This window comes from Delphinapterus leucas, chromosome 18 (assembly GCF_059928025.1).
Source record: "Delphinapterus leucas isolate spDelLeu-1000000601 "Yukka" chromosome 18, BTC_Dleu_Yukka2, whole genome shotgun sequence".
Classification (NCBI taxonomy): domain Eukaryota; kingdom Metazoa; phylum Chordata; class Mammalia; order Artiodactyla; family Monodontidae; genus Delphinapterus; species Delphinapterus leucas.
In genome coordinates, this window is record NC_143146.1 from 73,703,283 (window position 1) to 73,719,316 (window position 16,034).

The following is a 16,034-nucleotide window of genomic DNA, read 5'->3' on the forward strand; positions in this document are numbered from 1 at the left end:
AAGGTCCTACTGTAGAGCACAGGGAACTATATTCGCTATCTTGTGATAAGCCATAATGGAAGAGAATATGAAAAAAGAATGTATATATATATATGTATAACTGAGTCACTTTGCTGTACAGTAGAAATTAACACAACATTACAAATCAACTATACTTCAATAAAATAAATTTTTAAAAAATAAAATAAATAAAATTTAAAACAATGTTAGCCTATACCTCATACTCCAAAATGTTTCAGTCCATAAAATTTGCTCTTTCTAGAATTATTTTTCTCCACCAATTTCCAGGGAAAATCAAGAGTACATAGAAACCATTCTTATTTCTCCCCTTTTACTACCTCTCCTCACAGCTTTCTGCCTTATGTCTAAGATTCTTTGGAAACGCAGCAATAAATTTTGAATTGATTTTGTGTCCTTGAACAGTGCTCCACCCAAGCTGATATGTTTCAAACTTGTAATCATTAGTTTCTTTGAAAGCAGTAATCAAGCTGTAAATGAAAGGTAATGCCTTAGATCTTGGCAATTGGAAGGCTTGCTAGCCCACTTTTCTTCCCATCACCAGCCTGCCTCACTGCTTTTATGTGTTCATGTCTCACTGAACTCAACATTTCTTTCTCTAGCTCTGTCTAACCTAAGGTAGGTGCTTAAAAAAAAATTTTTTTTTTTTTACTTTTCATTGAGGTAAAAATGCACGTAACATAAAATTTACCATCTTGACCGTTTTTAAGTGTACAGTTGTGTTAAATACATGCACATTGCAACCGATCCCCAGAACCCTCTTCATCTTGCAAAACTGAAACTCTGGCCCCACCAAACAACAACTCTCCATCCCCCCTCTCCCCAGACCCCAGTCCCAACCCAACCACTCTTTCCGTCTCTACAAAGTTGACTACTCTAGGCAACTTACATAGGTAGAATCACAGCGTTTGTGTTTTTGTGGCTGGTTTATTGCACTTAACATGTCCTCAAGGTTCATCCATGTTGTAGCATGTGCAGAATTTCCTTCCTTTTTAAGGCTAAATAACAGTCCAATTGTATGTATATACCATATTTGTTTATCTATTCAGCTGATTTTGTTTATCCATTCATCTGTGGATGGACATCTGGGTTGCTTCCACCCTTTGGGTATTGTGAAAACTGTTGGTATGAATATGGGTGTACAGATATCGTTTCATTAACCTGCTTTCAATTCTTTTGGGTATATACCCAGAAGTGCAATTGCTGGATCATATGGTAATTCTATTTTTAATTTTTGGAGAAATTGTCACATTGTTTTCCATAGTGGCTACACCACTTTTAAAGTTTCTCTTATGCTCTAGGGGAGAAAATTATCCTACTCTAGACTACAGCTGAGGAAAAGGATTGTACGGCCGAGAACGTGCAGTCAATTATCACGCTTGATTAGAACATGATTAAAATAATTAAAAGCATGGAATTCCTAGAACCTGGAGACACATTATAAACCATGTGATCTACTGTGCTCACTTACAGGTGAGTAAACTGGGACTCTGAGGGAACAAGTGCTTGGGAAGGTCAAGGGCTGGTTAAGGGAAGAATCAGAGCCGGCATCCATGGCTTTCCAATCTTCAAATTATTGCCATGAAAATAATTTCAACTTGAAATATTATGTGATGAAGAACAAGAATTACGGGATGGTTAATTCAAAACATCCCCTGGGATGCACTGTGTGTTCTGCTTTTGTTTCTATGGCTGGTTTTTAGCCTCCGTGATTGCCTTGGTTGACATTGAAACCGAGCCTGTTTTTCTCGCTGCCGCTGTGGACAGCGTCCTGGGCATCCTAGGAGATGGAGGGGGAGACAAAGAAAATCGGTCCGCAGTTAGGATCCACCGGGCGTGGGCCCCGACCCTCTGCTCGCCTGCGCGCCAGCCAGAGGCGTCCGCGTGTGGCGCGGATGTAGCTCCCATCCTGCGGCCTCAAAGCCCCCCGCGCGCGATTGCATGGCTCCCTGAAGAGTCCCCACGCTCCGGGACCCGAACCAGAGGGTTCTGGGACGCCCGGGGGCCAGACAGCTCTGGCCGTGCCTCCTCCCCAGCCGGAGCCGCGGAGCCCCTGCGACTTCCCTGGCGGAACCGCGCCCAGTCTCCCCCGCCACAGTCGGGGGGCCCCGGGCGCCGCGGAGCTCGGGCTGCGGACCACGGTGGGCACGTGGGCTCGGCCGCAGCGCTGCGCCAGGCACCGGCGCCCCGGCACAGCCCCTGCCGCTGGGGAGAGGGATCCTCCCCCCCGTCTACTTTGCACCAGTCCGAGGGAATTTGCGGTCGGTGACGCGCATCCTTAAGCGAGCCACCTGCAGCGCGGGGCGCGCCGCTGAGGGCGGCATCGCAGGGCTGCGCCGGCGCGGCCTGGGGACCCCGGGCTCGGGAGGCCATGCCGGCGTTGGCGCGCCTCGGCGGCCGGCTGCCGCTGCTCGGTAAGGCCCCGCTCGCCCGCTCGAGCCCCCGCGGCCCCCGGCCCCCACCCCGCGCGGGGACCGGGCGCGCGCCTCCTCCGTCCCCGCCGCCGCGCGCCTCCCCGCCCCGCTCCTTCCCTCGCTCCCGCGCCCCTCCCCTCTTTCGCGCCCTCCAGGATCGCCCAGAACCCGCCCGCGGCCCCGGCCTGGCCCACCCCGCGTCCTCCTCCCCCTCCTCTCGCGTCGCCGCTCCGACTCGGGCCGCGGTACCCACCGGCGACCCCGACCCCGCAGGCGGCCTCGCCGAAGCGCTGCCCGGGGCCGGGGCCGCGGCCGCCCCGCCAGCCTCTCTGGCTGTCCGCTCGGCCCGCGCGCCCGGGTAGTGGGCCGGCAGCCCGAGTCTGCGGCCCCGAGCTGGGCGCCGGGGGGCCGGGACCTCGCCTGCACCGACCCGGGCTACCGTAGACTCCTGGGTGGCGTCTTTAACTCTTCTTTTGAGGTTTTGATTTAGGGAGTGAACTCTGATGGGAAGATGCGCCCGCTTTCCCCCCCAAAGCGAGTCATCTCGGGTAACGACCCCCTACCCGCCGAATGTCAGTTGGATCAATGAATAGTTACTTTGGAAATGTTATGCAAACGGGATTTACATCTTAAAATACTAGCTACCCCCTCCTCCTGTACTCGATTTTTATCCCGGCATTAAACCCCAAGGGGCTTTTCAAGGACTCAGCTGACTGTTCCCAAATATTCTGGGTAGCACAGTTGTTACTGGAAAAACAAAAAACAAAAAAAAAACCACCCTTTAGATCCAGTTCATCTATCTGGAAAAAACTAGAGGGTTGATTTGCGTTTAGGGTGAAGGAGACAGGGTCTTGGGAGCCAGGGAGGCTCTAGGTCCCGGTCCTAGTTCTGCACCCTTGGGGGACCAGCCCTCACTGTCCCCGGCCCCGGCATTGTGCTCTGTCCAGTGAAGGAGTCTGGCTGTGACTCCTCCAGCTCCAAAATTCTAGCAGTCTTTCTTGAATCCTCTGTGGTACATAAAATACTTGCAGTATGGACGTGCAGGAATTATTTCCAATAGATTTTGTTTCAAATAATTCAGAATTATAGATTTAAAAAATGTAACAGAAGGGGGAAAAGAGTGGAAAAACATCTTGCATTTCCTGAACATCTTCGTTAATTGGGAAATATGTACATTTCAAATGTATGGTACAATATGTTTTTCAGAGTCTGTTACAAAAAGTTAGCTTTCTGTTATGTATAACATTAGTAGTAAGTGGATTTTTCAGCAGCATACAAAGGCTTTCGGAAAGTATAAACATCAGTACATGAAACTATAGTTAAGCTGCATTGAATTCTTTTATATTTAGGGACAATCTCAGAAATTCCTACATCTCTCTCCAGATTTTTCTAAATTAGGTATAATTCACATAAAGCAAAGATGCACACATCTTAATAGTACAACCCCATTAGTGTTTGTGTAACCGCGTAACCATTATCCGATCAAGACACAGAGCACTTCTAACTCCGCCCCCTCTCAGATTATACCCCCCAAAGGTAGCCACTATTGTGACTTCTGTTACCATGGTTTTGCCTGTTTTTTGAACTTCGTGTAAACCAAATCATTATGTTTTTTTTTAATGTCCAGCTTTTTTCACTCAACGTTGTGATTATGAGATCCAACCTTGTTCTTAGTAGCAGTGTTGTTGTTTTTCCCATTGCTAGGTGCTATTCCTTAGTATGAATAGATTATACAATTTAATTATCCATTGTTGTTGAAGAACATTTTGATTGTCTCCAATTTTGTGTAATGAAACGTAACACAGCTGTGAATATTCTTTTACATGTTTTGGGGGGACAGGAACACCCATTTCTCTTTGATACCCTCAGGTCTAATTCCTGGATTATAAGGGAAGGCATATGTCAGTTTGGGTAGGTACTGTCAAACAGTTTTCCAAAGTGGTTTTACCAATTTACATTCCCACTAGCAGTGTATGGGAGCTCCGGTTCTTCACATCTTTGCCAATACTTGCTATTACAGATTTTCTTGAATGAAGAAGCACAAAGTGAGAAGCTTAAAAATGAGGACTTTAAATGTTTAAAAGCTTTACATTCCTTGAATTTTTGGATGCCATCCCCATTTCCCTTATATTGTAAGCTCTGCCTTTCATAAATAATGATGAGGTTTTCTAAGTAGCATTTAAAGAACGGACACGCACTCTCCATGGCCTTAGCTGCATTCTGTGTTGATCGTGGCTAGGAGGAGGATTTCAATATTTCAGTAACTGACAACTATTTCTCTCATTAGTGTCAGAAAATTCCATTCAGAGCTTTGACCTATACATCTTAGTTGGCATCCTTTGCCCTTGCTGCTTGTCTTAACTATTTGCCTTCTTGTGAGCTGGTAGCCTACAGGGGACCGATTCAGGAGGAGGAGGAGGGAAGGGATGCTATGCAAAGATTGGTTTGAATTGGATGGGACACCAGACTTGGTGACCTGGTGTTAAGGTCCCCTTCGATCCTAAAAGTCTTGGTTCTAATTGTTACCATCATACCAATTTAGATTTGGCTATTCATTTCTTCTTGGGTACTTCACATGGATCTGTAGTGAATTATCCTCTTAGGTTTAATTATGAACTACTTGGCTCTACATTTTATAACTAAAAAGACACTTTCATTAATTCTTAGTTATCAGTAAAGATTTTGTTGGTGGTGTTATTGACGTCTCCTGTTGTTTGACTGAAAAAAGTCAGGTAATGACGAGACATTAATTGTGGGGGGAGGAAGACTTACTTATATTCCAGGAAAGACTTAAGAAAGAAGAAGAGGAAGCCTGCATGAGGAAGAATTTTTTTATTTGACAAACTTTTATTGAATACCTATTTCAGTGCTAGGCGCATGGGAGTACCAAGATGAAAGAGATGGGGAGGGGAGAACTTACATATAAATAGTTAATTCCGTTCTATTTTAAACATGCGTGCTCATCGCCTTTCCCCAAGAACACATTTCAGCACGGAGCTTGCTTTCAATGAGTTAAACCTTCCAACACATTTATCGTGATCGCTAAATGTCTGTGGATGAAAACCAGCATGCTTCAGCGAAGGAAGCTTTGACCAGGTCACAATAGGAATCCCAGGGCTGTCGTCCCCTAAAACTACTTAAACATGGATATACTGTGTTCAACGGTTGTGGGAAAGCAACGGCTCTTCCATTTAAAATAAAACAAATGAGCTGTTCCAGGGTGCAACATGGCCCTTTATTTTTTTTTTAGGTCCTAGGAAGAAGTAATTTTCCAAATGGTTCTTGGAACAAATTTGTGGACCGCATTTTACTCCCCAGGGAGTATCCCTGCTCAGCTGAGAAGCCCACAGGAGAGCTCAGCTTCTTGACTTTCTCCACAGTTCTTTTTATTCCCCCCATCTGGTCATTCTCTAAGGAAACTCACAAAGCAATGTGACAAGAGCCCTTACCAGTCAGTGTTCAAGATTGCTATCTTGCTGGATCCCCAAGTAGCCACCAGATATAGCCTTAATCTTTGAGTCGAGATTCTGATTTGGGCAAAACAAATAATCTCAAAAGTATGGTATTTTATCATTTTTCTTTATTTTGAAAGGGATCTTGGAGAGGACAGGAATAAGAATTTGCAGAGGGGAAATTGAGGGGCTGAAAATTCGCTTGGCCTGCTTTGTAATTTGCTTAGCTTGGTCTCGCCACTATGCTCCATCCTTTATTCACTCTGAAATAGCAAAGTCTTGTGAATCTCGCAGTAGATGGTTTGCCTGAATAGAGCTTTTGGTTTTCATCAGGTGACTTTGTGATCTTAGTATTTTTCCATCAAGATTTCTAAAAAAGCCTTAGCTACTTCTTAGTTAGGTAGCCATGTTTGTGTGGCCAAAGGTTTTTCTGTCTTTTGGGGGTCTGTGAGCTTTACACGTAAGTGATTGAATTACCCCTGTGGCTGGAACTCTTTGTAGAACTCCGATGGTCGTTAGTTGGAATCATGCAATTCTGTTCGATGGGTCCCGACACATGTAGAGGAAAGTTAAAAATAATATAAAGTACACACACAGTGTTCTTTTGTGGCTAGAGGAATTGCATAAGATCCTAAAAGAGGAACTATTGTTATTTTTTAGGTTAAACAGTAAAAATATTTTTTCACTGCTGTCATTGTAGGTCGATTGGTAGCCAAGAATCCTCCGTAAAATTATTTACAGTCTACTTTAAAACAGGATATTGTCATCATGTCTTTAAACCATTGTGTTTTGATTTTAAGATATCCACGGAATTCAGTCTTCAGCTGCTTTGCTACTCGAGTTACGATGTTCCCAATGTTAGGGATTCAGTTCTTGGAAGTGATGCAGGTGAATATGTCAGGCAGGACTAGCCACACAGTTAGGAAACATGAATTCTTTATTCTGGCAGGGAATGCCTCTACACTTAAGTTCCTCATCTGAGAAAAGGAGATAAGCAGTGTCTTACTCCTTCATCAGTTAATACCTGTAAAGTGCAGCTGCTTCCCTGGCTAGGCAGGTGCTTTGCAGAAGAAAGCATCAGGATTTAGAGTCACAGGATTTTCCTCCTTGCCTTCTTAGACCCTTGGGAGTAGTGTAGTCCAGTAGGCGCCAGACAGTCCTGGTTCCTGCTCGGTCTAATGTTAGGGGCATTGGTGGGAAAGGGTAGGCATGTAAAAAGAAAAGGCATGTAAAAGGAAAATTGCAGAGTAATTTTAGAAATAAGCACCGAGGCTGAGCCTCTAATGCAGACTGAGAAAATAAGGCAAGACCTCCAACAGGAGATGATGCCAGACCCCTGATTAGAAAGGTAAGACTTGATAGGGAAAGGGGAGGATCAGGACATTCCAGGCAAATAGGACAGTGAGAAAAATGGTACAGAGGTCAGAAACACAGGGTAGACAGAAACTGTAATTCCATCCTTGTTACTGAGGCACAATGTCTGAGGATAGAGGAGCCCTCATTTAAAAAGTTGTGAGGGTCTTCCCTGGTGGCGCAGTGGTTGAGAATCTGCCTGCCAATGCACGGGACACAGGTTCAATCCCTGGTCTGGGAAGATCCCACATGCTGCGGAGCAACTAAGCCTGTGAGCCACAACTACTGAGCCCGCGCTCTTACAGCCCGTGCTCCGCAACAAGGGAAGCCACCGCAATGAGAAGCCCACGCACCGCAACGAAGAGTAGCCCCCGCTCGCCACAACTAGAGAAAGCCCGTGCGCAGCAACGAAGACCCAATGCAGCCAAAGATAAATAAATAAGTAAATATTAAAAAAAAAAAAAAAAAAAAGTTGTGACTTAGAAAATTGAAGCCTGTTCAATGGGTAGCTTTCTTAAAAAAAAAAATTCAGGGTTACCAGAGGCTCCGTGTGTGATGTGTAAGGAGTGTTTTAGTGATGTGATAAAGGACTTGGATATTATCATGTGGTCCAAGAGTCTCTGGATGGAATTCAGGGGGTCCGTTGCATCCTTCACGGGGTGTGTGTGTATGTGTGTGTGAAGGTTAATTGCTTTCATCAGATTTTTCAGTGAGATTCGTGATTCAAGTGGTAAGGACCAGTGCTGTAGGTTGTCGAGGGGTTTGAGGGAGATGCTCGATGTGTATTTTAGAACGACATTTTTGGGGTCTGTGTCAAGGATGCGTGTCAGGCAGACAGGAACATGGCAAGGAACATGGCAGCTAGGAAGCTGTTGGCAGTAGTCCAGGCCAGAGACAAACAAGGACTGGAATTAGGGCAATGGTAATAGAGATGCAGAGCTGCGGAGAGATTTGGGGATTATCAGGAGGTTAAAATGTCAAGGTTTGGCAGCTGCCTGGATGATGGGAAGTAGTGGGGAGGGAGGAGTCGAAAATGACTTCTGGGTTTCTGGATTTGGTGACAGTGGGTGTGCTGGCACTGTCGGGGTGGGGGTGGGGAGGGAGTAGGTTTAGGAAGGAAAACAGGGAGTTCAGTCTGAGAGTAAGGTTCCTGGGGGCCACCCAGACATACAGCCATATACACAGGAGGTATGAATTTGGAACTCCTGAGCAAATAGACTGTAGTTAATATCATGGGAATTTACAGAGAAAGAGCATAGACTGACTGGCAAGGATGAGAGCTCCCCAGGTCTAAGGAAGAGCACACAATCTCTGGATCTTTCTTGTGATCAGCCCCATCCTGAGGCTACAGAGGGGCCCCACCCTAAGCTGCCTTGTTAGCATAAACTCTGGAGTGCCCAGAAGGGGTCCATGATGAATAACAACAGACACTCCTATCCCTCAGGGAATTCCAGGATTTTAGGAGCTTTGTGGAATCAGGACTAAGACCAAATATATTCATTATACCATGGTCTGCTGCCCTCTTTTACCAAGTGAGGAAAGTGGGGCCCAAAGAGGTTAAACGACTTGCTGAAATCCAGGGTTATCACAGCAGGTAACTCAAAGCTGGACTTGGAACTCAGATCTTCAAGTCTTACCCGGTTCTCTGCCTCACAGCAGACTTGACTTGGAGGATTTGACAGTGAAGTGTCCTGACATTCTCTGATTTGTTTTATAATGTCTAAAACCATCACTTTTTCAGTGGAGTAGACTTTACTTTTACCTAAAATTTTATTTTAGATGAGTGCCAAATTTCTTTCTCCACTTATCCCCCCACCACCCCTCAGGAGCTCTCTTCCGATTCTAAAGTTGTCCTTGGACTTCCCTGGTGGGCCAGTGGTTAAGACTCCAGGCTTCCACTGCAGGGAGCACGGGTTCGATCCCTGGTCAGGGAAGTTCCGCGTACCGCGCAGTGTGACAAGAAAATAAAACAAACAAACAAATGAAGTTGTCCTCATTGCTCAGGATATGTTTGGAACGAGACTCTGGGAAGTGCCACCAGGGTTTTGGAACGGATTCTTAGAAACAGCCTTAATATCAGTGGGGGCAAATTCTTCCTTTGGCTTTTTAAAAAGTCAGATTTATTGAGGTATACTTTTTATATAACAAACTTTACCCTTTTTACTGTATGGCTCTATGAGTTTAACCAACACATACAGTCACATAACTACCACCACTATCAAGACACAGAACATTTCCATTTCCCCCAGAACTGCCCTTATGCCCCTTTGTAGTCAACCCTGATGCCCATCCCCAACCCCGGCAACTAGTTATCTCTTTTTTTGTCCCTATCATTTTCCCCAAATTTTCCAGAATGTCATATAAGTGGGATTTTACGGTATATAGACTTTTGAGTCTGTTTCTTTCACATAGTGTAATTATTTGAGATTAATCCATGTTGTTATGTATATCAGATCTTTTTTCCTTTCTATTGCTGTGTAGTATTCCGTGGTATGGATGTGCCAAAGTTTGTTTATCCACTAACCAGCTGAAGTTCCTGAGTTTGCTTCTAGTTTCTGGCAATTATGAATAAAGCCACTATAAATATTTGAACATAAGTCTTGGTGTGAGCATAGGTTTTCATTTCTCTTGGGTAAATATCTTAGGAGTGGTGTTGTATCACTGGAATGTATGCTAAGTGAATATTCAGCTTTATGAGAAGGTGCCAGCTTTTCAAAGTGCATGTACAGTTGCTCAAAATCGTTGTCATAACTTGGTATGGTCAGTGTTTTTGGTTTTGTTTTTGAACATTTCTAACAGGTGTAGCAACATGTCATTGTGGTTTAAATTTGCATTTCCCTAATGACTAATGATGTTGATCACCTTTTTGTGTGCTTAATTGTCATGCTATGTTTTGTTTGATGAAGTGTCTCCTAAAGTCTTTTGCCTGTTTTTTATCAGGTTGTTTGTTTTGAAAATATTTTCTCCCATCCTGTGGCTTGTCTTTTCATTTTTTTAACTGTGTCCTTTGAAGAACAGAAGTTATTAGTTTTGATGAAGTCCACTAGTGGAGAAAAATTAGCTCTGTACTAAACACTGCTCTGGTCTCACCTAACCAAGCTTAAAAGCAAGACTTGAAGGGATCAAGTGTTTACAGTGAACTTAACTACATCTCAGAAAAAAGTTCAAGAATATTTAACAGAACACAGAAGTATCTGACAGCAGGTAAAATTCACAATGTCTGGCATCTTGTTACAAATTAACAGACAAACAAAAGATAAAAATTCAACCCATAATAAGGAGAAAACTCAAATGTCCAAAGGAGACCCGTAAATGGCATAGAATATAGAATTACTAGACAAGAACATTAAAATAGTTGTTATAACTATATTCCTTTGTTCCTGAAGCTAGAGGAAAGCTTGTACGTGTTAAGTAGGGAAATAGCAAATATGAAAAAATCACACAAATTAAACTTCCAGAGGTGAAAACTAAAATTACACTGGTTGGGGTTAATAGATTAGATACTGCAGAAGAAAAGATTGGTGAACTTGAAGGCACAGCAATAGAAACTATCCAAAATGAACAGAGAAAATAGTCAAAGTAAAATGAACAGAGAATCAGCGAGCTACATGAGGACTTCAGTTGGTCAAACATACATGTAAGTCTGCTGTATGAATGTATCTGTTTTCTCTGGATGCATTTAAGATTTTCCCAGACAATGGCAAAAATGAGCATGAAGACTTCCTTTAATGAGCCCCAAATAGGGACTTTGTTGCAAGTGGCTACTTGCTATGACAAAATACTATAGGTTCTCTAAAAGAGGTTGATTTTTTTAAAGTTGGTTGGCAAATTCAATTTTGTCTTTAAAGTACTAGTGACCTCTCATTCTTGTCTGGATTCCTTCTCAGCCAAAAAATCCTTTTGTTGGCAAATATTCAACAAGCCTGATACCTTGTGTAATACAAAACATTACATGTATACAATGAGACATTTATGTGTGTTGTGATGAAAAAGTGATTCAGGATATACCTGATTAAGAATACGTGTCATTACTAGCAACGATTAAAAAAAAAAGATTTTCTCTTTATCATTGGCTTTAACTAACTTGATTATAATGTACCTTTTGCAGTTTTCTTCCTGATTCATGCACTTGGGTTTTGTCGGGCTTCTATCATTTGCATCAGATGTAGAAAGAATTTTCTCCATTATTTCATCAAATATTTTCTTCTGTCCTCCTTTCCCCCATTCTCTCCAAGAACTCTAATTACATGTATATTTGACCACCCAAAGGGAGTAAAATAGAAGACTTAAAAAAAAAATGTTTAAATTGTTAAGATAATTGATTACTTACAGCAAAAATAATATCAGTGATTTTGGGGGGGTTTAAAACTTATGTGGAAGTATGCTGTATGACAGCAATAGCACAAAGCCTAAAGAGGGATGAAATGGAAATGTACTATTGTAAGTATATACTGATACTGTTGTATTCTGATATTATATATGAGGTGGTATAAGAGCACGTAGAAGTAGACTACGTTAAGATAAAGACATATACTCTAAACCTCAAAGCAACTACTAAAATAAAAAAGCAAAGCATTATAGGTAATGATCCCAGAAAGGAGATGATGTGGAACCATAAAAAATACTCAATTCTTCCCAAAGGAGGCAGAAAAACAGGAAAAGGGGAAAAAAGAACAGATGGACAAATAGAAAACAAAGAATAATATGGTAGATTTAAACCTAAGCGTATCAATAATGTCATTAAATAATCTACATATCACAATTAAAAGGCAGAGGTAGTCAGATTTTATTAAAAAGAAAAAAAAAAACAAAAGCAAGACCCAACTATAATGTTCTTAAATGAAACCAGACTTGGATAGGAAGACACAAATAGGTTAAAAGTGGAAGGATAGGGAAAAAAATTGCATGCTAACACTAATCAAAAGAAAGCCGGAGAAGCTAAAATACTAGACAGTATATTTCAGAGCAAAGAATATTACTAGGGACGGAAAGTCATTTCATAATGCTATAAGGCTTGATTTATCAAGAGGACATAAAACTCCTAAACATTTACGTATCTAATAACAGAGCTTGAAAATACAGGGATCAAAATGTGATTGAATTGTGAGGAGAAATGAACAAATCCATAATTAAATTCAGAGAGTTCAACACTCCTTCAGTAATTGATAGAAGAAAGAGAAATAAAGCATTAAGATGTAGAAGACTTGAACAATAGTATCAACCAACTTGACCTAATTTACCTTTAAAGAATACTTAACAGCTGAATATAAGTTCTTTTCAGTTGCATGCAATACACATCAATTTAGACCATATTCTGGACCATAAAACAAGCTTCCATAAATTTTATTCCTTTATTTATTTACTTTTATTTTTAAAAATAAATTTATTTATTCATTTTTATTTTTGGCTGTATTGAGTCTTCGTTGCTGCACACAAGCTTTTTCTCTAGTTGTGGCAAGTGGGGGCTACTCTTTGTTGCGGTGAGGGGCTTCTCATTGCAGTGGGGCAAGGGCTCTAGGCACGCGGCCTTCAGTAGTTGTGGCACACGGGCTCAGTAGTTGTGGCTCACAGGCTCTAGAGGTCAGGCTCAGTAGTTGTGGTGCATGGGCTTAGTTGCTCCGTGGCATGTGGGATCTTCCCGGACCAGGGCTCGAACCTGTGTCCCCTGCATTAGCAGGCAGATTCTTAATTTCCTGTGCCACCAGGGAAGTCCCCATAAATTTTAAAAGATTCAAGACATACAAAGTGTATCCTTTGACGACAATGGTATTAAATTAGAAATTAATAACAGAAAGATAAATGGAAAATCCTTAAATATTTGGAAACTAAATAACACATTTCTAAATAATACATGGGTCAAAGAAGAAAACAAAAGATAAGTGAAAATGTATATTGAACTAAATGAAATGCAATTTATCAGAATTTGTGGGATGTCTCTAAAGCAGTACTTAAGAGGAAATGTATTAAGTTATTAATTATTAAATGATTAGCAGCATTAAATTATATTGCTATAAATTACTAGAAAAGAATAGAGATCTCAAATCAGTGATCTCAAATCTAAGCACAAGCAAGAGGGGAAAAATAACAAGTTAAACCCCATGTAAGGGACTTCCCTGGCAGTCCAGTGGTTAAGAATCTGTGCTACCACTGCAGGGGGCATGGGTTCGATCCTTGGTTGGGGAACTAAGATTCCTCTTAGCGTGTGGTACAGCCAAAAAAAAAAAAAAATCATGTAAGAAACAAAGGAAGCGCACATGATCAGAGTGAAAATCAATTAAATAGAGAAAAAGGGAGAAAATCAGTGCAGCCAAGAGCAATAAAATATCAATAAAATTGCTAAACCTCTATAGCCAAATCGATCAGGGGGAAAAAGGACACAAATTTCTAATATCAGGAGTAAGAGAGGCAACACCACTACAGAATCTATAGATATTAAAAGGATAATATGGAAATATTATTAACAACTTTATACTTCGACAACTTAACATTTAATGGAAAAAATTCCTTGCAAGACACATACTACCAAAGCTATCCAGGAAAAATTGATAACCTAAATAATGCTATGTCCGTTAATAAATTGAATTTGTGGTTAAAATATTCCCACAATGAAAGTTACTGGAGCACATGCCTTCACTGGGGAATCTACCAAGTATTTAAAGAGGAAATAATACCAATACTGCACAGATTCTTCCAGAAAATTTAAGAGAAGATAATACTTCTCAACACATTCTATGAGGCCAGCTTTACTTTGATACCAAAACCAGAAAAAGACATTACAAGCAAAAAACAAAAACAAACCTGCAGACCAATAATTGCCATGAAAATAAATGCAAAAATTCTTAGCAACCCTTTAGCAAATCGAATTCAACAGTGTATACATGGGCTTCCCTGGTGGCACAGTGGTTGAGAGTCCGCCTGCCAATGCAGGGGACACGGGTTCGTGCCCCGGTCCGGGAAGATCCCACATGCAGCGGAGCGGCTGGGCCCATGAGCCATGGCCGCTGAGCCTTCGCCCACGATGGTGAGAGGCCCGCCTACCGCAAAAAAACCCCAAAAAACAAAAAAACAGTGTATACAAAAGATAATATATGTCTAATCGGTGTTTATTCCAGGAAGTCAAGGTTGGTTAATATTTGCAAATGAATCAATGTAGTTCACCATATTCACAGAATAAAAAAAAAAAGCCATTAAAAAACAAAAACAAACCTGTATGATTATCTCAATAGATACAGAAGAAGCCTTTGACAAAATTTAACATCCATTCCTGATAAAATTTCCCAGCAAACTAGGAATAGAAATGATTCTCCTCAAACTAAAGTGAGTGAAAAACACTTAGCTAACATCATACTTAACATCAAATGACTAAGTATTTTATCCTAAGATTAGAAATAAGGCAAGAATATCGATTCTTACTACCTCTTTTCAACATTGTACTGGAGATTCTAGCCAGTGTAATAAGGCAAGGAAAAGGCATCCATATTGGAAAGGTAGAAGTAAAACTGTCTATTTGCAGATGACATTAATCATATACGTATAAAATCCTATGGAACCTACAAAAAAGTAACGATAACTAATAAGCAAATTCTGTAAGTTTGCGTGTTACAGGTTTAGTGTAGAAAAATAAATTGTGCTTCTGTAACAATCAGAAATTGAAGTGAAAAATATAAAACAGCACAAAAATATGAAATAGGGATAAAGATAGACAAGATCTGTACACTGAAAACTCCAAAACATTGCTAAGAGAAATTAAAGGAGCCCTAAATAAAAGGATATATACAATGTTTATGTACGGTATGACTCAATATTGCTAAAATGTCAGTTTTGCCCAAATCAATCTAATGATTCAATACAATTCCTGTCAAAATCCCTGCAGAACTTTTTGCAGAAATTGACAAGCTTATTCTAAAATTCATATGGAAATGAAAGAGACCTAGAATACCCAAAACAACTTTGAAAAAAAGAACAAAGTTTGAATATTAATAATACTTGATTTCAGGGCTTATTATAAAGCAATAATAAGACAATGCGGAATTGGCACCAAGATAGACAAATAGATCAGTGGAAAAGTATAGGAATTCCAGCAATAAATCAGAAATATGCAATCAATTTATTTTTGATGGAAGTTTAGAGGCAATTCAGTGGAGAAATCATAATCTTTCAATATATGGTGCTGAAACAATTAGATACTCATTTGCAAATACAGTCATATGAACAACTGTGATTCATGTATCATACCATATAAAAAGTTTACTCAAAATGGATCATAGACCTAAATTTAAAACTAAAATGTAAATGTAAAAACCTACATGTAAAACCTAAAACTGTAAAACTCCTAGGGGAAAATCTTTCTAACCTTATATTGGACCAAGATTTTTTTAGTTACAAAACCAAAAGCATAATCCATAAAAGAAAAACTGATAAATTGGACATCTTCAAGATCGAGTTTCAGGTCTTCAAAAGACATGTCACAGGTTCGTAGCAAATATTTGTCAATTACATATCTGATGAAGGACTTGTATCCAGAAGATACATTTTTTAAAAACTCGACGATGACTGTGAAGGAAGCTCCTGAACTCACCTCCTCCCATGGACACACCAAATCTACAGCTACACGTGGAACAGTTCCTTCTGAAGGAAATCCGGAAACCAGCTAAGCAACTCTTACACATCAGGCAAATGAGAAAAAAAAAAAATTTAAATGGATAGAAAAGACTGAGACACAATCTTGCCATAAGTCCAGCCCCCAGCACAGCAACATGCAATTGGTAAGGAACTCACAACTTTAATGTTCTCCCTG

General features: G+C 41.0%; 1 protein-coding gene across 1 annotated transcript in view; it reads left to right on the top strand.

Annotated features, from left to right (window-relative positions):
- Positions 1-2,305: 2,305 nt before the first annotated feature.
- FLT3 (fms related receptor tyrosine kinase 3) overlaps positions 2,306-16,034 on the top strand; it is a 76,461-nt gene continuing 62,732 nt past the window's right edge. Inside the window, exon 1 of the mRNA XM_022574542.3 lies at positions 2,306-2,432. Within this exon, the coding sequence (XP_022430250.1) occupies positions 2,390-2,432 (43 nt within the window). The 5' untranslated portion in view covers positions 2,306-2,389. The remainder of the gene's footprint in view (positions 2,433-16,034) is intronic.